The sequence below is a fragment of the Balaenoptera physalus genome (assembly GCF_965194825.1).
Source record: "Balaenoptera physalus genome assembly, chromosome: 2".
Lineage (NCBI taxonomy): Eukaryota > Metazoa > Chordata > Mammalia > Artiodactyla > Balaenopteridae > Balaenoptera > Balaenoptera physalus.
Genome location: NC_138883.1, coordinates 29,904,309 through 29,927,439, shown reverse-complemented (window position 1 = coordinate 29,927,439; position 23,131 = coordinate 29,904,309). Strand labels below are relative to the sequence as shown.

Here is a 23,131-nt window from a genome sequence, read left to right as displayed (position 1 = left end):
CTGCACATTAGTGAGGGCTCGGTAAGTGGTAGAAGTAGCTGTTGTTGTTATTGTTGACTTCATCACCATTACCTTCTGGGGGCTCAGCCACTGGGGGATTTAAACAGTACATGTGGTAGCCGCGATCACAGTCATCGCAGAAGAGGAGCTGGTCCTGGTGGAATGCAGAGTAGGAGGAGAGGAGGAAAGATTGAATTATTTAGAACCAACATCTGGCCCCCACCTACTCCGACTGCCTTATTTCCATTGATCAGCTTCCCTGGATGCCCCTTTCCAGGCCCCCTTTAGAGCCCTCACTGTCCCTCGAACATGCCTTGTGCTTTGCCCACACCTGGAATTTCCCCCTCTGTCTCCCAAGCTATGCGCATCCTACTCCCACTTAAGAGTTCCGCTCAAATCATAGCTCCTCCAGGAAGCCTTCCTAGACCACCACCTCACACCCAAGCTTAAAGGGATTCTTTATCCTTCTGAACTCACATAGCCAATAATTCTGCCTCCATAAGGGCGGAAAACTAATTTCATGCATTCCTCTGTTCTCCAGGATGATTGCCTAGTGCACAGAAAGTACTTTCAATGTTTGCAAATTTTAATTGAATTCCTCTCAACCTCACTCTTTCCATTTGTGCAATGGGCAGCAACCATACTTGCTGGTAACATCCATAACACCTCAGAACTTTTTCAGGGTTTCATTATGCAAGGTTAGAGAAATGCAAGTGATGTGATGCCACCTTTCAGCCCTCAAAAGCCTCTTCGGGGGCTGGAGGCTGGAGCCAGATGAGAAGAGTCCCCTCCAGTGCTGCGGTTAACTTCCAAGGACACAGTAGGCACCTTTGCTCCTGCAGTTCCCTCTGTCTGAAGACTCTCCCAGTGCCTGACCCCTTCTCTTCTGGACCATTCCCTACCCACCCTTCAAGTCTTCAAACACTTCTCTTCCACAAAGACTTCACTAATCTATGTCAAATGGAATTTCTCTGACCCCCTCTTGCATCCTCATAGTACTTTCTCTTCCTTAGGACATTTAGTTGCACTTTCCTTTATGCTACAAAGCCTGGCATGTGGTAGACATGTACACCCAGTCCATCTGGAACATGCCTCTTTTGTCCACTCCTTTATAGATGGCAAGGCCCTTGGGGCAGAACCTTGTCTTACTCATCTCCGCATCTCCTTCAGAACTTCCTTCCTCATAGTAGCTACTCAGTAAGTGTTTGTGATCTGGTCCCCATTCTCCAGGTTCAGCCCTGTTCTATTCAGTGACCTTTGGGCCTGCTTTGATGGCTTATAAGACGTCTGCAAAGTTAAGTTCTGTATCAAATCTCACCTTGGCTCTCACCAGTGTAGAGATCCTAGAAAAAGTAGATATAGAAGTTGAAAACCCCTGTGAGCAAGCAATGGGGCAGGAGAGATCATGAATGATCTTTTTTTTTTTATATTCAATAGGACAATGGGAAGCTTTCGAAGAGTTAGCAATAGAGGAATAACATGGTCAGACTTGCAGTATAGAAAGATCTCACTAGCTGCTGTATAAGAAAAGATATCCAGGTGGAGAGAGATTGGTTTTTGAGGCCGGAAGTCCACTTAGGAGGCTACTATAGTCGTCCAGGTAAGAGATAACTTATCATGGTGGCCTGAACTAAGGTTGTGGCTTGGGGGAGAGAAAAGGGGCTTGCTTCCATCTGAGAGTCATTGATTAGATGTAGAGAGTGATAAGGAAGAAATCAGGAATGTCTTCTAGGTGGTGGCTTGGTCGGCAAGCCAAACGATGTAGCCATTCACTAAGGCGTGGGCAGAGGAGCAGACCTGTGGGAGGCAGAAGGCAACCTCAGCTATGAACATGATCTGTAGGTCTACAGATCACCTGGTGAGGGTGCCTGGAGGAAGCTAGAGGTCAGGAGAGAGGCCTGGGCGTAAGACATGGACTGGGGAGTCACTGGTGATGAGATGGCACTGGAGGTCCTGGGAAGGGAAGCCCAGAGTACGTGAGAGCAGATGTCTTTGAACTTGTGCTCATAGAGGGGTGTTCATGAACTCCTTGAAACTATATGCACAACTCTGTGTATAGGTACAGAGGTACATTTTTCTGAGCAAAGGGTAAATCCATAGCTTTCGTTGAATTTTCTGAAAAATCAAGGACTCCAAAAAGTTACCGAGGAGAAGGCCAAGAATAGATGCTTGGGGAACACCAAAGCTAAGGCCCAGGCAGAGAAGAAAGAGACTAAGAAACAGCAGTCAGAAAGGTAGGATGAAAGCCAGAACAGTGTGGTTTATTCCAAAAGAGTTACACCATTATTGTTGGAGCTGAAATAAGCTAAATGACAATATGATTTAGGGATAATACAAGGAGAAACCAGTTAGGATAGGGACAGAAAACAGGGAGAGACTTGTGAGAAACAGTATTATTAATATCTGAAATACATTGATAACTCCTACTCTAGTGCTGACACGAGAAATACAAGGAGGTAGAATATCCTGGATTGGACTTTCCCAAAGGGAGACCAAGGCATCTGTGGGTTTAAATGTCTCTTTCATGGGTTGATCATTGTCTAGCACCATATTCTCTTCTATTCCATTTGCTTCTCAGATAATTGCCAGCCAAAACCACCAAAAAAACCCCAGCTCATGCGGACCCCCATGAGAAACACAATTTAAGGACATCTTACTCCCAAGTATTCAAGAACCAGAATTCACCTATGACTACAGTTCCAGTAGAACGGGAATCCCTTTCTGGGATGTGCAGGGTAAATCCCTGGCTATGCGAGAGGAACTCCCTATTGCCCGAGCAGGCTCACTCCCTGATTCCTCCCCTAAGGTTCTGCCGAGTCAACAAAAAACCTCTACATTAACACTATTTGTAAAGCCAAAGACCAGAAGCAACCCAAATGTCCATCAATAAAGGACTGGTTGAATAAACTAATGAAGAGCTATGCAACTGTAGGAGGGAGTTAAGATTATGTCTATACATTGCTGTGGAGTAACCTCCAGGATATTCAGTGAAAAAGCAAAGTAAAGGAAACAGGTATATCTTTCTACCATTTTCTAAGAAAATGCATCCACTTTCTTAAGGATTCATGTGCACATACACATGTTTCCATTTAACAGAATAGAAAGATAAACCATAATTTTTTAAAACGGTCCTATAAGCAGAGTGTAAAAGAGGTAGGGATAGAAGCTAGATTTCTTTGAACATACTGTTTATTTTTAAAAATTTGATTCTGGAGCCAGTAAATATTTTACGTGGTCATAAAGCAAAATTCACATGGTAACTGTCACTAAAAAGAAAAATGAAACAAATGAATCTAATCATGTACTAGTTGGTGGCATAACCACACAGAAAGAAACTATTCCAAGTGACTTGGAAACAAGTAGTCTGACTGTACCTCCTCAGTCAAATATATCTTAAGGACAAAAACAAATGCAAATATGCATATACATATACATACATATATATATTTCTTTTCAGCAATCATATTATTGTTGTTAATAGTGGAATTGATATTCTATGTGAGTATCAAATGAGTGCTTATGTTGGTAATGAGAAGCAAAAATTTTGACATGGTTAAAAGAAAATACAGATGTAAGAGTGATAAGGTTAAGTAAAAACCCTATAATTAGTTCTGGCAATGAATTGGAAGTATCAGTGTAAATTCACAGTGTATTTTATCTTTAAAACAAGCAAATCCTATTTCCTAGCTCTGTCCATTGAAAATGCCCCCAAACAATGACTAATGCAGTAAAAATTAGCACCCCATCACCCATATTATATCTTCTAAAGACCATTGCCCACTAAAAGGAACCAGGAGTCCTTGGAGAAATGGCTGATTCCAGGTCTGGAGCATGAAATGTATAAGTATCGTTACATATTGGAAAGCAAGGAAACAAATACTACTGAGATAGGGACTTCCCTGGTGGTCCAGCGGTTAAGAATCCGTCTAGCAATGCAGAGGACGCCAGTTCAATCCCTGGTAAGGGAACTAAGATCCCACATGCCGTGGGGCAACTGAGCCTGCATGCCACAATTACTGAGCCCGCTCTCTCTGGAGCCCCTGTACCTCAACAAAGAGCCTGCGTGCTGCAACAAAAGATCCTGTGTGCCGCAACTAAGACCTGACACAGCCAAAAAATAAATAAATATTAAAAAAACAAAAAACAAATACTACTGAGATCATGTCAAAAGGACTCAGGATCCAAACTGTGTTCCCACTGGAATAAAAGTGGGAACAGAGTCCCAAAGATGGGACAATTTTAACTGTAATGGATTGAAATAAATCAAGTATGTATAAATCCTCAAGTCCATAAAGATACTATTTTTTAAAAACTTTGTCACTTTTGTTAGATGCCAGGGAAACATCCCATCATTTTTTAATTTATTATATTGAAATAATTTTAGTCTTAGAGAAAATTTGCAAAAATGATACAGAGTTTCTGCGCACACTTTACTGAGCTTCCCCTAAAGTTAACATCTTACATTACCATAGTACAATCATGAAAAGCAGGGAATCACCATTGCCATTAGCATGACACTATTGACTAATCTGCAGACCTCACCTCATTTGAATTTCACCAGTTTTTTCCCACTTACGTCCTTTCCCCAGGATTCAATTCAGGATCCTACATTCCATTTAGTTGTTAGGTATTCTTACTGCCCTTGAATCTGTGACAGTTCCTTGGTTTCTTTGTCTTCATGACTTTGACACTTTCGAAGAGTCCAGGTCAGTGATTTTGTAGAATGTCACTCAGTTTGAGTTTGTCTGATCTTTTTTCCATAAGAGGAGATCTTCTCAGTGCATCTTATCAGGGGGCACGGATACCAATGTATCTTATTACTAGTAATGTTACTCTGATCATATAGTTAAGGTAGTATAGTACCTGTAGTGTAGTTTTTCCCCTGTAAAGTTACGGTTTTTCCCTTTGTAACATATTAATAAGTAATTGGGTGGGGAAGATACTTTGAGATCAAGCAAATATTCTGCTTCTCACCATACTTTTGCCCGCTAATTTTAGCATCAATTGATGATTCTTGCTTACAACAACCATACCATGATGTTTGCCTATTGGTGATTTCCCTCTTCCCTCTACATTTATTAATTGTAATCCTGCTCTAAGGAAGAGTTTACCTCTTCCCCATTCATTCATTAATTCATTCACTTATTCAATTTTTAAAATGTTAATATGAATATTTATCTTGTCTTTGGGTTATAATCCAATACTATCATTATTTACTTTGTTGCTCAAATTGTCCCAGATTGGGCCATTAGGAACGCCTTCAAGTTGGCTCCTGTGTCCTTGACCAATTTTTTAGCTCCTCCTTACTTTCTAGTACCACAGGAGGCTCCGGCATCCTCTTACATTTTCCCAGCTCCAGCCATTTCTCCAAGAACCCCTGGCTCCTTTTACTGGAGAATCGTATTTAGAAACCAATATCTGGGTGCTGTGGGTCCTCATTGCTTCTGGGCTGTCATTGCTTCTAGGCCCTTACGACAGAGTTAGGAAATAAATGTACGTGCAGGTGCACATCTATATTTACTTCTGTATTTATCCACATGTGTGTGTACATATAAATAGTTATAGATATATAATACATAAACAAAATATATTATATTTAAAAGCATAAATTCATACTGATACCCCCTATTCCAACCCAGGACCACAGGGTTCAGTCTAGTCTTCCCCCTTTATTTGATTTTTCTTTCTCTGACATTGGGAAACCTGGCTCTCATTATTCACAATATATAGGTATCAGTTCAGACCTGCAGACACATCAAGTAGTTTCAGAATGACTAACTCACATGCCTGTGAGAAACAAATTTACTAACTAGCATATAATATGTGTATAGTCATTTCTGTCTTTAGCCTTAAAATACACAAATACTACTTTCCAAAGTTATCTAGGTTAATTTTTTCCTTCCCTACCCTTCAGTATGGCCATGTTACTATTTATATTATAGTTAAGTTCATTTGTTACTGTTCATATTCCATTTTCGCTTCCCCCACATCCTGGTTGAATTTCAGTATTTATCTTGAGGGTATGTGAAACAATACCTCGGTTCAAAGAGTCAGAGCTATACAAAAAGGCATTTTCAGAGAAGTGTTACCCCCCATCCCTACTATCCCACCCCCATTTCCCCATTCTTTCTACCCCATTCCCACCTACCCTGTAGATAACCAATCTCTTTAGTTTTTTGCTTATCCTTCCTGTATTTCTTTCACACAAGTAAATAGATACATGTATATTTTCTTATGCCTTTCTTGCAAGAATGGCAGCTTACTGCAGATATCATTTTTACTGTGCTTTTTTATTTAACAATATATTCTGGAAATCACTCCATATTAATTCATAAAGATCTACATCGTGTTGTTGTTGTTTTACAGCTGCCTAGTACTTCATTGTGCCATCCTTTATTCAACCATTTTGTGTATAAGCATTTAGGTCATTTCCAATATTTTCTAATTATAAGCAGTGTGACCATGAATAACCTTACGCATATGTATTTTCATAGAGCTGTGGGTATATCTTTAGGGTAGATTCCTATAGGTGAGATAGCTGAGTCAAAAGTTAAGTGCACAGTAGCTGTGTTAGGTATTGCTAAATTTCCCTCCAGAAGGGTTGTACCACTTTGTATTCCCGCTGACAATACATAACGGTGCCACCTTTCCCACAGCTTCACCAACAGAATGCACTGTCATAATTTTTTGCACTGCCATACTTCTTTTTCCCGATCTTATGGGTAAGAAATGATATCTCAATTTTGTTTACATTTTTATATCTTTTGTGAACTGTTTTTCATATCTTTTTCCCATTTTCTATCAGGTTTATGGTCCCTTGTCCCTCAAATTTTAAGAGTTCTTTATATATTGCCACCTTTATCTGTGGTATATGACGCAAATATTTTCTCCCATTTTGTCAGTTGTCTTTTTACTTTATTGTGTTTTTTACTATGCAAATGTTTACGTGGTCAGATTTGTCAACATTTTCTTTTATTCCTTCCTAATTTTGAGTCACAGAAAATCTTTCCTTATATTTAAAGAGAAATTCACCCATGTTTTCTTCTATTACTAGTATGGTTTTATTTTTTATATTTATATCCCCAGTCCACTTGAAGGCTGCTCTTACATATTACATGAGATATGGACCTAATTTTATCTTTTCCCAAATGGTTACCCTGTTGTCCCAGCACTGTTCATGAAAATGTCCATCTTTGATCCAGTAATTTTAGATACAACCTTTATTTTATACTAAATGTCCGTATGTAGTTGGGTCGATTTGTGGGTTTTCTATTCCATTCCATTGGTCTTTTTGTCCATACTGTTTTAATTTCAGAGGCATTACAGTATGTTTTAATGTCTAGCAGGGCTAGACTCCCTCCATAATTTGTTGTTTTTCAGTGTTTCCTTGGCTATTCTTGCATGTTTGTTTTTCCATATGAACTTTAGTATCAACTTGTCTAGTTCCATTAAAAAGCATGTTGGTGCTTTTATTGGGTTTGAATCAAATTTGTAAATTAACTTAGGAAGAACTGAGATCTTTACAATGTTGAGTCATTCTATCCAAGATCACACAATGTCTTTTCATTTGTTCAAGTCTATTTCTATGTCTTTTCAAAAGCATTTAAAACTTTTCTTCATTTAGGTTTTACGTACTTACTGTTAAGTATATTTCTAAATATTTCTTATTTGTTGCTACTATAAGTGGAGTTTCTCTACCATAATGTCCTCTAACTGGTTATTATTTGTGCATATGAAAGCTATTAATTTTTGTATGGTAATTTTATATCCTGCTACCTTTAATGTTTGGGTTAGCTTTATTATTGATTTTCTAGACTTTCCCAGATATACTATTAAAGTTATGAAATACAGAAAAACTTTCTACTTTGTTGCCATTCTTATACTTATTGTTTTCTCTTGTCTAATTGCATTAGCTAATATCTATAGAAAAATTATGAATAGCAATAGAGATAGTGGGCATCCTTGCCTGGTTCCTGATCTTAGCAGAAATGCCTCTAGTATTTCTCCATTAAATAAGACAATGGCTTTAGTTCTAAGGTATAAAAAGTTTATCATGTTAAGAAAATATCCCACAGTTTCTATTTTCTTGAGGGTTTGATCATGAATACGTGTTGAATCCACCCATTATTTTGAAAACTGATAAATAAAGGGAAAGAATCTAGTATTTATCCTGCCTTTTCTATATAATCTATACATGAAGGTAACCAAATATAAGGCTGGAAAAGTTTCTCTTTATAGAATTATTCCAGCTAATAAACAAAGAAGAAATTATGGAATAAGAACATCACTATTTGCAACCCCTAATGAAATAGTCAGTGTAGTCAAAGATGCTACCATCATGAAAAGAGAGACACCAGGTACTACATACCTCCTGATGAAAGTATACCTCACTATTTATGAAGTAGTCTTGCTATTTATATATTTTAGAGACAGAGACAGAAAGAGACAGAGAAAAAGAAAGAGAATCTGGATGTGATCAAGCCTCTAGCTCTAAGCATCAATGTACAAGAAATACAAGAGACAGAGGAAAATGTCAAACACCACCACAGGGATGCAGTTAGTAAAATACAGTCATGGGAAACTCTATTGAACAAATAAACTGATTTCTTCAACCAAAAAATCAAGGGGAAAAAAAAGATCAAAATAGAAGGAAACCCTGTATATTAAGAAACTTTAAAGACATATCAACTAATTGCAATGTATGAGTCTTATTTGAATCACAATTCAAATAAATAGTAAATAAAAACATTTTAAAACAATTTAAGATAATTAACACAATGTTTAAGACAATTGAGGCAATAGGAATGTTGACTGGATGTTTCATTATATTAAGGAATTATTGATTTTTTAAATATTATTGTTAATATTTTGGTTATTTTTGTTAATAAGTAAGTCCTTATCTTTTTTTTTCAACTTGAAAATAAACATATTCACAATCTGTAAAACATAAGTCCTTATTTTTTTTAGACATATATGGTATTTACAGGTGAAATGATATTATGACTAGGACTATAATATCATGGAGAAAGAGGTGGCAATATTTACAAAACAGGATTGGACATGTATTGATCATTGTTGAAGCTAGTGATGGGGGTACATCAGTTTCACTATTTTCTCTATCTTTGTATATGTTTGAAGTTGTCCATAACAAAATATGGGTTTTTAAATTCTGCATCTATTATACTTAACATTTAGACCAAGTGAGATGACACACTCCAGAATGTGGTGTAAAGAGCCAAGCACATCCTAACCGTAAGCACTGCGCACCATTGTCTACCAATGAACCCTTGAGGGCTAACGGCCAGCAAGGCAGCCTCTGGCCATCACCTCCTGCACCTCTCTCCACAGGCACGAAGAGTACCCAAGGTCCCTGTAGCACAAGGGTCCCAAGGGTCCTCAGGGCAAAAGTCAAGAAGGAGGTCCTGATGGATATTTTCCCCAGGAGTCCAGTGATGAGAATCCTGCCTTCCTCTCCAATCCTCAAAGGACTCCCAGCTCCTTGTATTTCTCCCTCCCACGCGGGAAGCCCCACACTCACATCATTCTCCGAGGTCCCACAGAGGATGCAGGATTTGCACTCTATGCACTGCCACTTGTAGGTCTTGACAGCCTCGGTCATGTTCAGGGTGAATTGCAGGCAGGTGGGGTGACCTGGAGGAAGCAGAAATGGCAGCATTAGGGCCAGAGGGTCTGACCTGTCACCCCTCAATGCCACAACATCATGGCCAACTTGGAGGGAGGGTGGGGTAGCACGGGTTGGGGAGTAAAGTGGGAGCCTGGCTGGAGCCCTACCCACCATCCTCACCACCACCCACAGTTACATCAGATCAACGCCCAAAGAGAGAAATAGGTATTAAGCCTTTTGCTGGGGAGAGATGTCATCCAAGTCCTCTTGCCCTAAGGGCCATGTTCCCCCAGAGATGTAACCAGTTGATGCGGACAGAAAGTGGTGATCAGAGAGCAAGAGAAAGGAAATCGCACAGCACAAGGCGACACCATGAGAGTCAGCAGCATTATCTCGCCGGCATCAATTGTGGTGGGAGGTAACACATATGGGCTCTTTGCAGCTGAGCTTTCTGACCTGCAAAGCTGTGCACACTGCCTTAGGGCAGCGGGGAGGAGATCAGAGGGAGCATGTGAGGCTCCCGGGGACAGAGCTCGGGGGGCTCTGGGAGGCACTACACTGCTACCTAAGGTGTCTATGCCCACGCCCAGGGGACAAGCAGAAGTCCACGCCCTGCACAGTAACAGGCCCTATGGAGGGAAGCAGCCTGGCAGGGAGGGCGAAGAAGTGCAGTGTCACTGCCAGGGCGCACAACAGCCAGGTCTACCCTGAAAGGACTCGTCACGGGCTCCAACTCTTCTCTCCATCCTATGTATCACGTTAGCCAAGCCAATAGTAAGAGCAGGGAGGGACATTAATGTGACCTTAGAGGACCCAGCCCCAGCAGACCTACACCAGAGGCTTGGCCTGCAGAGCTGGGCTCTGCTCTCAGCCACTGCCCACCCAAAAGAGAGACACCGGCAGCAGGAAGAAAACTGTGAGCCGTAGAACGTGAAGACCTTGACCTCCTATTTGGCCGGGAAGGGAAACTTGGATGATGTCCCCAGGTTTCCCAGGGCTGTGAATCAGACGGGAATCTGCCCAGACACCCTGGGCAAAGCCCTTTACTGACTCTCTCACAGAAGAATTGACAGTTTTGCCTATGGCTAGGGGTTCACCCTTCTCCCAATTCTGCCGAATCCACCCTATAGTGCATGTGTCGCCTCTTTCACGTGAAGGATTGTGAGCTTCTAAAGAAGGATAGTATAGACGGGGCACCAATTAGGGGCAACCAACACAGCGTCCAACCCAGTGTCCCCCACAGACAGTCAAGATCCCACGCGGTACCACCACTCCTTGGCAAAGCCACATCCCAGCAGGAGGCCCCCATTTCTCCTTTTCCAGACCCTCACAGAGTTCTATCATGGTCCTTTGGGGGAAATACTGTCTATTCAGTCAATATAAGGACCCTTCAGATCTGGGTCGCCACCAATGCAAACCACACTGAGTTATCTCTGAGAGTGAGAGTGGGGACAGAATGACTCATGGTGAGGGGAGTTGGGGACACCTAGCAAATAGCAGGTGGGAGCATTGAGGAGGGGACTGATCTAAAAGCATTTCTAGGACTTCTCAGGAGCCACGCAACTTAAAACCCTCACAGCTCTGAATAACCCTCTCAAAGTGACACCATGCCAATGACCCTGGGGAGAGCAAAGCCTTACGTTAAAATCCTGGATGAACATCCAGCTGATATTCCTGACAGCATCTCAAAGATCTGTCTAAGAAGAACACTAGCCAGGGTTGTTCCCTATTCTGATCCCTCACACAGAACACTGGGATGGGAATAGGAGAGAAAATACCAGTTTGAGATTCTGGGTGTTCTGGGCCACAGATGCCCAGGTTCTCAGGACACCTGGGAAGGTTGAAGATGAATTCATGGAGCATATACCTAGAACAGCAGGTTGGTGTTGCCCTGTTCCACGGCCCTAGGGCACACCCAGCCACGACCAGCCAGCTTACAGTAATTGTTCATGAACTAGGGTTTATTGAACACCTGCTAGGCCAGCCATGACACTAGACAGAAAAGATACAGTGGTGAGCAAGACCACCACCCCCAAATCCCTCTAGTCTGGTCAGAGAGAACTCAAATTAATAAACTACCCACATACCTATTTACCTATAATTGTGTAAGTACTGTAAAGAAAAACCATAATTGGCATTGAAAAATCACAGGAGAATCAAATCTAGTCTGAGATGTCAAGGAAACCTTCCCTGAGAAAGATCTTTAAGCTGACACCTGGCAGATGAGGAGGAGTTAGCTGAGTGGGCGAGGGAGAGGATTCCACGTGAGGAGAACAGCACGTGGAGAGGCTCTGAGCAGTGGAGGAGCTTGGCAAATTCAACGGAAGGGAAAGGCCAGTAGGCAGAGGCTTGGCGAGCAAAAGGAGGAGGGCAAGAAGTGCCCAGAGAGGTAGCTACAGCCAAGTTACGTGGGCACTTGTGGCCCTCATTTAAGAATTTGGGGCTTTAAAATCATTAAAGCATTTTGAGCAAGGCAGTGACTGAATTGCCTTGTGTTTTTAAAGGAGAATTCCTTCAGCACGAGGGACCTTTGGGTGGTGAAGCAGTTCTGAACCTTGATTGCAGTGAGTTATGTATTGATAAGATTGCATAGAACTATACACATACATGCATAAACACACATGTGTGTGAATGTAAAACCAATAACGTATGTATAAGGTCTGTGATTGCATCGTGTCAATTGCCTGGTTCTGATAATGTACTATGGTTACGGAAGATGTTACATTAGGGGAAACTGGGTGAAGAGTGCATGGCACCTCTCAGTAATATATTTTGTAACTTTCTATGAAGCTATAATTATTTCAATATAAAAAGTTGAAAGGGTCTTTTTAAATAAGGAAAACACAAAGACAAATTTAAGTCATCAAAAAGGAGGGAAGGAAAGGGAGGGAGGGAGGGAGGGAGGGAAGAAGGGAAAGGAAGGGAAAAGAAAGGAAAGGAAAGGAAAGGAAGGGAAAAAGGAAAGGAAAGGAAAGGAAAAGAGGAAGGAAGGAAAGAAGGAAGGAAGGAAGGAAGGATGGAATGAAGGAAGGAAGGAAGGAAAGAAGGAAGGAAGGAAGGAAGGAGCTGCTGTCTAAGGAAAGAACTGGGGGGAGGCGGGCAGAGGGAATGTAGAGATGTAAGAATTGTTGCCAGGAAACTAGTTTGGAGGCGGATGCTGCTGTTAGGAGAGAGACAAGGATGGTGGAGGTGGAGATTGGAGAAATATTAAAGAAATCATTGACAGGACTTGACCATTATTTGAGCATTGGGAGTGTGGGAAAGAGATGATGAGAAATAGTCTCAAGATTCCGACCTAAGAAACTAGGTGGGTTGCAGCGAAACTTACTCAAATGAGGAAGACTACAGAAAGCATACAGGGACCAAATGGAGGGGGGGGAGGAGTACCCTCTTTTGAGCACGTTGAGTTTGGGAAGTCTGTGACTTTGGGTGGAGATGTCAAGCGGATGGCCGAATATAGGGGTTTAGAGCTCAAAAGAAATATGAACTAGACATATAAATGTAGCAGCTTTTGCTACATAGGTGGTCATTGAAACCATGAGAGTTAATGAAATTATCTAGGAAAAGGGAAAAAAGAGAAAGGAAGAGGAGAGAAGAGAGAAAAAAGTCGAGGACTGAGCTTTGAGTAACTCAACTATTTGAAGATCAAAAAAAAAGACCAACAGAGGAAACTGGAAGGATGGCTGGAGAGAGGTAAGACGCAAACCGTGCAAGTACGGGTCACAGTGGCCCAGAGAAGAGCTTTCAGGAAGGAGAGGGTGGTCAGCTGTGTCGACTGCCAAAGGTTCATGAGTTTGTCATTGCTCGATAAGGACCCTGAATGAGCGTGTGCTGAGAGAGCTGAGCAGAAGCTGCCCTACTAATAATAATACCCTCAGCAGTGTCACCTTCCCTGGGAAGGAAGGTCAGCACATTCCAGAGCGCGACATGGAACTCCACAGCCAGCTGTGCCTCTGGATGCCTCCGGGGCCGGGTGTTGGGGTGGGGGGGGTTGCATGCTTCATGAAGCCGACAACACTCCCGAAATATTTACTGAGAGCCAACTCTCTTTTCAAGACCTCTCGACCACTGTGCTGAGCTCTGAAGACATTTTCTGGGATAGCTTTGGACCAGTGAACAGTAGCAAGTGAGCTTGAGAAAATCCTGTTGGAAGTGTCTCAAAAAATCCCATGGGCTTTCTCTGTGTTCCGGTTTTGAGAAAGTCACCCGCCTCCCCCCAAAGACCTTCACACCCAAAGGAAGGGAACGAAGCTCACACAGCCTCCACCCCAGGTAAAATTCTCTAGGACTAAGATTAGCCTCAGCTCTGGCTACAGAGCTCCTTCAGCTCAGAATTCAGACTCAAGTGGGAGAGGAAAGGAGGGGATGCAACTTCTCAGCTGGGGAGGGTGAGACACAAAGAGTTAAGTCACCCAAGCTGCCATTAGCAGGTGCAAAAACTAGGCCCAGAACTAAGTCCTCCTTTCTGTGCCACCAGAACAGGTTGCCTGTCTGCTGCCTTTCTCTACAAACAGGAAAAGTCGTTTCCCGGATAAAACTATACGGATAAGACTTCTTATCTACCATGGAAATGACTGGAATCAAGCATACTGTTGGACAAAAGGAAAAGTTGCTAAGGAAAGTGCTAGAAGACCATATCTAAGTTTTACTGCTAGAACTCCTTATTTTTGCCCAGAACTAATTTCTAAAATCCTTGGAAGTAAGTGGATAATAGTCTTTCCAATTCAAGGGTGGTAGAAAATAAAGAGGCACATTGGCAGTAAAGCAATTTACTTATGGCCACCCACTACTTAAAGATTCCTGTCTTAATCTCTTTTGTAAAATTAACCATCATTCTCTAACGTGCTTGCTTGGAAATCTAGATTTTCCATATATCCAGTTTTCTTAAAGCGAGGAATACCTGCATTGCTATTTAAATGGCCCAATGGAGTGAAGGGGAAACAACACTTTCCGGGTCCCCTGGGTGAGATGATTCAACAGGACATTTATAAGATTTCAATTACCAAAATGGATTTAGAAAGTGGCGTGGTGTGCATGATTCATCCCAGCCAGATCATTAAAAACCAAGTCCTTCCTGAGTGTTCCTCCAAATTTGTTCTATTAGGAGGGTTCAATAAATCTTCTGCCCGTTTGTTCAGTTGGTCCAGTGGTGAACTTGGTGTAAAGACACATTCTTAATCCAGCCCTAACCCCTTCCAAAACGGACCTCAATCTTCCCTACAAGTTGAAACAGGAAATATAACCCATGGCCACCATGTGCAGAGACCTAACTTCTGGACAGGGCTTTCAGACAACGGAGATTTGGCTTTGGGGTGCTATTTCAGCAGCTGGGTAGAAAAGGGAAACCAGCGGGATGTGAGACGCTTCTCAGAAAGAAGATTGTTCATGAGGTTGGTATGTATGAAATTGCAGTCTACTGAACTCAGTGAAAAAGAGAAGGCAGGCATCTGAAAGCAGGGACTGCCCCCTTGCCACCTGAAGGATACATGTCATGGCTTTCCAGAACCCATGTGCATAGACGCTGGCAATGTTCAGTACAGCGAACAGGAGTTCGTGGTATTCGAGTGAGAAGGCACACAGATAAATACCCAGGCAAAACCAGTGTTCGTTTTATATTTACAGCTGCCTACTTCCACACATGCTCATACACAACTGCCCACACACGTGGATATTTCCAACCTTTTAGGGACAAAAATATCTAAATATACCTTGTTGACTGAGTTCACATTACAACTGTGACTTAGAAGCTAACAGAGCCATCAACCAGTCAGTGTCACTCTGTAGATACTCAGCACAGTGAGAGAAACACAGTTCATTTTCAACAAACCCTGGGCAAAAAGAAATCTACAAATGGCTATGACATGTGTCTCTTACATTATGATCCTTATTAAAAGAGTTTTTCATTACATTATTGCCAATATTTAATTTGGACTAGGCTAAGCCACATCACTGATTAAATTAGAGTTCCAGAAAAAAAATTATCTCGCTAGGTATGTGCTGAAAACATAAATAAAATAGATACAAATAACTGTGGAACCAGCATGGTCTATTATTTATTCATGGTGAAATTATAAACACCCAATTTTATTTTATTACCTTATTCATCAATGTTGATCTCTTAAAAACTAATTTCTCAGGAAAGGAAAACCTAAATATCCATGGTTCTCAGGCAAGTAACTGCAAAATTCAAATTGCACTCCTTGGTCTGATGCCTGGTTTATAGAAATCATATTATATAAAATATGTAGGATCGATTCCAATCTGAAAAAGCACCAAAAACAAGTCTCCATAGGCATTCATTAGAAAATAATTTGGCTCAAATTTCTAGCAGTTCTCTATATTCATACACACATACAATTTCTAATATTTACATATTGCAAAAATATATAAGAAGCTTTAGCTAAAGAATTTATGCACAGTGCAGTCAAATCTGAATCACCCATGTTAAAGAGTAATTTGCGGAGAAACAAATATTACTAGCTCACTTTAGGAAGCCATCTCACCCCATCAGATCCATTCATTTTCACTTATCCTCTCTCTCCCTCTCTCCTTCTCTGTCTCTCTCTGTCTCTGTCTCTCCCTTCCTCCCTTTCTCTCTTTCTCTCCTTATCTTCCTCTTTCTAACCTCCTCCACTTTGAGACCCAGTTTGTCAGGTGGAAGAAGGAATGAGGCTCTGAGCTATTATACTTTATCTGCAAAGGGAGGAACCAATTCTGAGCCATCAAGAATTTGAACTCTGTGCACATACATTGTGACAAGCCTGTTATCCGGGCACTGCTTCCCCACATGGATTACTTCTCCAGCCCTGCTTTGCAAACCTTCTACAATGATCTACAGGCTTACCTCCCATCTGCCCCAGATGTTCTTCTAACACTAAGACATCTACAAATCAAGGACCACAATGGCACTCCAGAGGCACCTGCATGGCTCCCTTTTTTCTCACCATTTTAATGTACTTAGAAGAGGACAAAGAAGAGAAAGAAAGTAGAAAGGATAAAGACCATACAGACAAAAACGCATTCAAAATAAATGATGGTGTATGCCATGGCTGCCTTTTGCTTGGCTAAAACACTTTACCATCAGCAAGTTTGACCCATCTTAGGGGTCTGTTTATCCTCCCTCAAAGCTGTCACACTCGCGGGCACCCAGGTGTCACACAGGAGACAAGCCACAGGGATTGTTGCTTCAATCATTATCATCAATAATAATAGGAAACCATTCATGCAAGAACATTAGGAGCACTTTTAATGGGCTAAATCACTAAGGGCTCATGGCTCCATTCTCAAATGGCCCTAGAAATTCCCCAAGTTTTCATGGTCAAGTGTGGTCTGAGTAGTCTCATATATAAACCTGAGGGCATTTCAGTTGGTCCTCTTAAAGTGAAATAAGGGGATGGGACAGCCTTGACCTGGTTTTATATAACTTACCTGACTGTCCCAGGTTGGGGCCAAGGTACCAGAAAGATGTCAAGAACCACCGTAATGATCCCAGTGCCCCTAATTAGTCACTGCAGCTGAGTACCAAGGATAATTTATTCACTTACTCGTTCCCTCAACCGTATTTTTTTTAATAAATATATGTGGCCAGCAGTGTTCTAGGCACTGGGGATACAGTAGTGGGGAAAACCAAAACCTGCCCTCATGGAGCAAGTACCACAATTTGATATATGATGCAGCATCTGAGTCCCTGAGAAAAGTCACTTTGCCTCACAGGCCTTAGTTTTCCAATATATTAAATGAAATGATAGGAATCTGTTATCCATGAAGCTGTGGCTCTGTCTGTGCCACCTATAAACACTATTTTTAGAGATATTCGTGATCCCAAATTGCCCATCTGGTTGGTGAAATAAACAAGCCTTCTAAAGTTTGCCAGCTGACACTCAATGTGAAAGAAACTAAGAAGGAAATTAAAGTAACCAGTTAGTTCTGCTAGAATTTCTGGCAAATATTCCACTGAACTAGCCCACTCCTAGTCCAATACCACGACAGAAAGCACAAGAAATCTAGAAACCAAAAGCACTTTTCATCAACCACACCACTCGCCACCATGCAAAACGTTGGACCTGTACAGATGGGTGGTCAATGAGTCTGCAGGCAGCAGAGGCCTTGGGTAAGGTTTCGTCATGAGCAATATTGAGCTGTTTGTGTGACAGTGGGCAGATATTGCCAGGCAGGAATGGAAGAAGAGGGTCACCAACATGAGGCAACACAGGTTAAGTCTCCTTCTAAATCTTTAGTTGGAACTGTAGATTGGAGGCAACCATCTGCCAGAGTGATGCTTGTCCCACAGCAGTGCATGGAGCCCTGACTGAATCGTTGTCCAGAGCCCAACATCAATATTGGATGTGAATCCCTGACATTGGCTGTGCATATCAGGCCTCTCTGGACATCATGAGCATCTAGCCATGGGTGCTGGCTAAAGGCTTTGGGTTTTCTTTGGAAAAGTGAGCCCGAAGAAGAAATTGTTGCTCAGATTGGAGACCCTGCAATCTTCTGTCTGGGAGGATTTTATGGTATAATTGATGGATAGCTGGTGGAAAAGAGCAGTGATTAGTCAACACTTGATTGTCTGTGATCCTCCAACTGCTGATCTTCCATGAATTGGAAGATGGACTCACGGGTGGTCTAAGTTCTCGAGTTGTCTGAGGAGCTTTGCGATGGTATTCCATTTTTTTCTTTCAAAAATATTTCAGAGTTGTACCAAGTCAAAAGAAAAATGATGCTTTCTTGCTTTTCTGGCCTTTCCTGTGTGCTACTGGGAAGCAATCATAGAAGTGCCTAGAAATAGAGGACTGACAGTGTGTCCATGACACTTAAACACTTTGTCTTTCATTTTATCTTTTAAATCATTTTTAATTCTAATTTTGAGGGTTCTTCTGACTTTGCGATTTACTTTATTGTGATCAGGTTCTTATAGAAAAATAATTCTATTGAATTTGACCAAATTCATGAGCACCTACAACTGCCAGGAACTATACTAGGTGCTGAAGTTTCAAAGATGAATGAGGCGTGGATCCTGCCTTGAGGAGTTCAGGTTTAGGAGGTGTGATAGGCAGCTTCTGAGATGACCACCAACGATCCCCATCTCTTGGTATTCATAAGCTTGTGTAATTCTCTCCCCTTGAGGGTAGGCTGGACTTAACTGACTCACCTCTAGCAAGTAGAATATGACAGAAGTGATAGGATGTCACTCCTAATATTAAGTTATAAAAAGACTGTGGCTTTCATCTTTGGCACTCTGTCTTGTGCTTTCTCACTCATTTGCTCTAAGGGAAGGCAGTTGCTGTGTTGTGAGATGTCCTTGGAAAGGTCTCAGTCCAACTTCCTGGGAGGAAATGAATCCTGCTAAAAACCATGCGAGTGAGCTTGGAACAGGATCCTCTCTCAGTCGAGCCTTCAGATGAGACCATAGCCCTGGATGACAATCTGACTGCAACTTCATGGAAACCTTGATCCAAAGGCACTCAGCAAAACCACACCTAGATTCCTGACCAATACAAACTATGAGATAATATTTATGTTTTAAGCTGTTACGTTTTGGAGTAATCTGTTATACAGCAACAGATAACTATTATAGGTTATATCTTTTGAAATGACTATAATACAATGTAATAAGTGCTATAATAGGGGAATGAATAAAGTGTTTACAGATGGAGAAGCAATCAATAATGGGAAGCTTGGGGAAAGCCACTGAGAGGAGGTAGCATTTGAGCTGGGCCTTGAAGGACGGATTTCCTAAGGGAAAAAAAGGGTAAAGAGAATTACAGGGAGAGGAAATTGCAAGAAAGTTAAGGTGCATGGTTTATTCAGGCAAAGTAGAGTAGCTCAAGAAGAGCAGGAGAAAAGGGAAGTGGCGAAAGATGACGCTGAAGAGGTAAGAGGAAAGATTGTGAAGGGCCCCTTATACAGGCATACAGATTGGAATTTGACTCTGTAAGCAGTGAGGAATCCTCAGAGTTTTTTAAGCAGGGACCTGATTTGCTTGTACCCATGCTTTAGAGAAATGACTCTGGTGGTTAGGACAGAGGGTTTAGTGGAGACGGCTAGGGCAGGATGACCAATTACAATATCCATTTATTCAAAACAATTTTATTGAGCACTTACAATGTGCCAGGCACTGTGTGAAGTGCCAAGCAGTGAATAACACAGATAAAAGTTCCTACTCCTATGCAGCTTATGTTCTAGTGGGGGCACTAGCCCAGGACCAGCCTAGAAGCAGTGGTGATTAATGTAGGAAACATTTGAGAGGTAGAATTAGTCAATGCGACATGATTCTTGCCTGGACATTGGTGTGAGCAAGAGGGAAAAATTAAAAATAACACCGAGATTCTTAGGTTGGGCCACAGAGTAGATGATAACACTGTTAGCTGAGTTGGAGACAGCAGGCTTGCAGAGAGTAACAATAGATCCATGTTGGTACATTGCACTTGTTGTAATGAGACTTTCAGTGGAGCTGTCCTTGGGTCGCTGAGAAAATACAGGTCTATACTCAGGAGAGAGGACCAGGCTGGAGATATAGATTTAGAAATCATCAGGTGTGGGTGGTAGATGAAACCTTGGCACTTGGTGAGATACTCAGTGAGAGACCACAGATTGAAAAATAAAAAGAACCTTGTTGGGAGGAGGGGGCAGGGTAACCACCAGAACTAAAAGCATGAAAGGGCATCAAGAAGAGAATTCAGTGAGAAAGACAGAGACAATGGTCACAAAAGGAGGAGAACCTGGAAAGAGCCCTTCATGGCGTCCATGGCCACCACCATCAAGGGAGAGATGAAGTAAGATAAGAACTGAAGAGAACATACTACGCTGTGAACCATTGCTGATTAGAACTGGGTAAAGTGATCCCCAAGAGTAGTGGACCCTCATCGTTCTCTGAATGATTGGGTGGTTTCAGCGTTGTAGAGGGAAGAATTCACCAGTAGATTATCTCACAACATGCTTCTCCTTCCACAGGCTTTGTCCATCAGGCTCAGGTTTGGAAATACCATATAAAATAGGCTTAGGAATATTGCCTTTATCTGATTCCATTCGTTGATAACAGGGGTCATTTTTTTGATGTAGGTTCCACGGCCAAAGCTAGGCCCTGCCAGCATCACTTTCCATCCTTGCCCTAGGAGATGCATCAAGTCTCTGGAAGCCAGTTCATTCCTTCTGACCTTGGATTGAAGCTCTTCAGTCCCAGGTGTCAGAGCCCTGCCTGCAAGGCTGGGGCAGGTCCTAGTGGAGGCTTTTCCCACAGTTCCAGAGTTTGGTCGAGTGGCCCTGCATATTCTCCAAGAATGGCCAGATCCAGGAGAGATGCTGGTGCCCAGGCAGGAGAGCAGCATTGCAACTCAGACTGAACAGTGGAGAGGATGGAAATAATCACCTGCCAGTAATGTTGGTGGCTGTGGTGTTTTTTTTAAATGCCATTGAATTCTTTGATCCTCCTCTTTTCAAGAGGTGGAGAGGCTATTCCTCAACTGTTGAGTGTGGGCTGAACTTAATGACTTGCTTTAACAGATACAGTAAAAAGGAAGTGACAATATGAAACTTTGGAGGCTAAATTATAAAAAGGCACTCGTGTTTCCATTTTGACATCTCTCTCTCTCTCTTTCCCTCTCTCTCTATCTCTCTCTCTCTCTCCCTCTTTCTCCCTCCTCCTAAAAAAGTCAGCTGCTATGTTATGAGCAGCCCTATGGAAAGGGCCACATAGCAAGGAACTGAGAGGGGCCTCTGGTCATCAGCCAGTAAGGAACTGAGGCCCTCAGTCCAACAGCCCAAGATGAGCTCAGCCCTACCAACACCACATGAGCAAGCTTGGAAGCGACTCCTTCAACCCCAGTCAAGCCTGGAGAGGACCGCAGCCCCATCCAACATCTTGACTACCACCTCCTGAGAGAACACGCACCAAAACCACCCAGCTGAGCCATTCCCAGATTCCTGGTCCACAGAAACTATGACATAATAAATGTTTGCTGCATCTGGGGGTAATTTATTACGTAGCCACAGGTAACTGAAACAGTAGCAAAGGAGAAACAGTAAGGGGTCTGGTGTGAAGGCTCTAGAAAAACCAGGCACTTGACAGGACTCCTGCTTAGGCGAGTCCCAGACACAGAAGGACCAGCACTGGGCTGAACAATGAAGGGCAGAAGTGGGGTTTGGGATTTTATCTCATTTCCTCTGCTCCATGCAGGGCTGTTAATTTTTTAAAAGAACAAATAGCAGGTACTAAGACAATTTATGCAACAACGTGGGGATGACTAAAAAAAGAAGTGAATAGGTGTGAAACCTCACCATGCAACAAGAGCACGTCTGCGGCTTCCTGGGCCCAACCTGTCTGCACGGTGCGGGCCAGAGAGGACCTCTTCACCATAGAAGATGCCATCTTTGGCCTCTGGTCTTGACCTCTATTTCCATCTCACCCTCACCCTGCTCCACCCTCCTTCCACCTTCCTGAGCCCCTCTCTCACCTCCAGCAAGCTTTCTATGTAGGTTTTCTGGAACAAGTCCCCCCATAGTAGAAAGTCAGGGACTTCCTGGAAGTTCCACAGACTGATATGAGCAGAGCAGCAACTTACAGTCAGTATGTTAGCTAAAGAAAGCAATGCCTGGACATCTTAATGATAATTCTCATAACGTTTTCAAGTAAACACCTTTCTATTCCCTGCTTTCCTTTGATTCTCCACAATAATCCTGTGAGGTAGGCAGGACAGATATAAGTATTCCTGATTTACAGGTGAGGAAACTGAGGCTCAGAATGGCTCAGGTGGACAGCAGGTCGTGGAACCAGGGCCAGAAGCCATGTCTTCACACCCTCATCCTTTGGAGTCTTTCTACATCATGGTCTCTCACTACATCATGACCCAAGATGGCCAACCCAAACGTGGTGGCCCAGCTTGAGTTCAGCTCCTTACTTGAAGCTGTTAAATATAATAGCATTTTCCCCTTTTATTCACAAGAAGTTTGCTAAGGCACAGTAATGTAGGTCACTGAGTTTCTCTGTGCCTCAGTTTCCTCAATTTGTACCATACACAGGTGACTAGTTGTCCCCTAAGGCCTTTTTGGGCCTCAGTGTTCCATGCCTCTAGTGAAATCCTTCAGGAAGCCGGGCTTGCTCACACGAGGCAGGACATCAAGCCCTCACCATCTGGCAGTGGCTAATCCTGGAAGACTCACCCCAGAGTGAGACAGTCCAGCCCACGCAAAGGGGCCCTGGAGGCTGTAGGAAGTAGGGTAGCAGCCTGTGGTGACATTATTGGGCTTCAGCTCCTGAGAATCTCAACAGAGGTCCCCTGATCCCATTGGCCACAGCTTCTCTGCCAGAGGCTGGGGTGGGGAGGTGTCCTTCCCCTCTCCCCACCTCACCATCCCATGCAGCTTTGCTGGGCCAGTTATCCCACATGGAGCTACCAGGATGGACATCCCATCACCAGCTCCCCCAGTAGAGCCTCTGAGAGGAGCATGCAAAGACATCTAGCATCCAAATCCAATTTCGCATCAGCCCCAGACACCTCGAGTTAACAC

The 23,131-nt window shown here is 42.6% G+C and overlaps 1 protein-coding gene across 4 annotated transcripts in view; it reads right to left on the bottom strand.

Moving 5' to 3' along the window:
- The window catches only part of DPF3 (double PHD fingers 3), a 259,210-nt gene that overhangs the window by 9,451 nt on the left and 226,628 nt on the right, over nucleotides 1-23,131 (bottom strand). For 2 of the 4 annotated variants that reach the window (XM_082451799.1, XM_082451798.1), the window contains exons 9-10: nucleotides 9,539-9,651; nucleotides 73-154 (exon numbers count right to left, since the gene is read on the bottom strand). In XM_082451799.1, coding sequence (XP_082307925.1) covers nucleotides 73-154; nucleotides 9,539-9,651 — 195 coding nt within the window. Of the gene's footprint in view, nucleotides 1-72; nucleotides 155-9,538; nucleotides 9,652-23,131 lie in introns of those variants that run through there. The other 2 variants (XR_014261041.1, XR_014261042.1) reach the window with 2 other exon arrangements.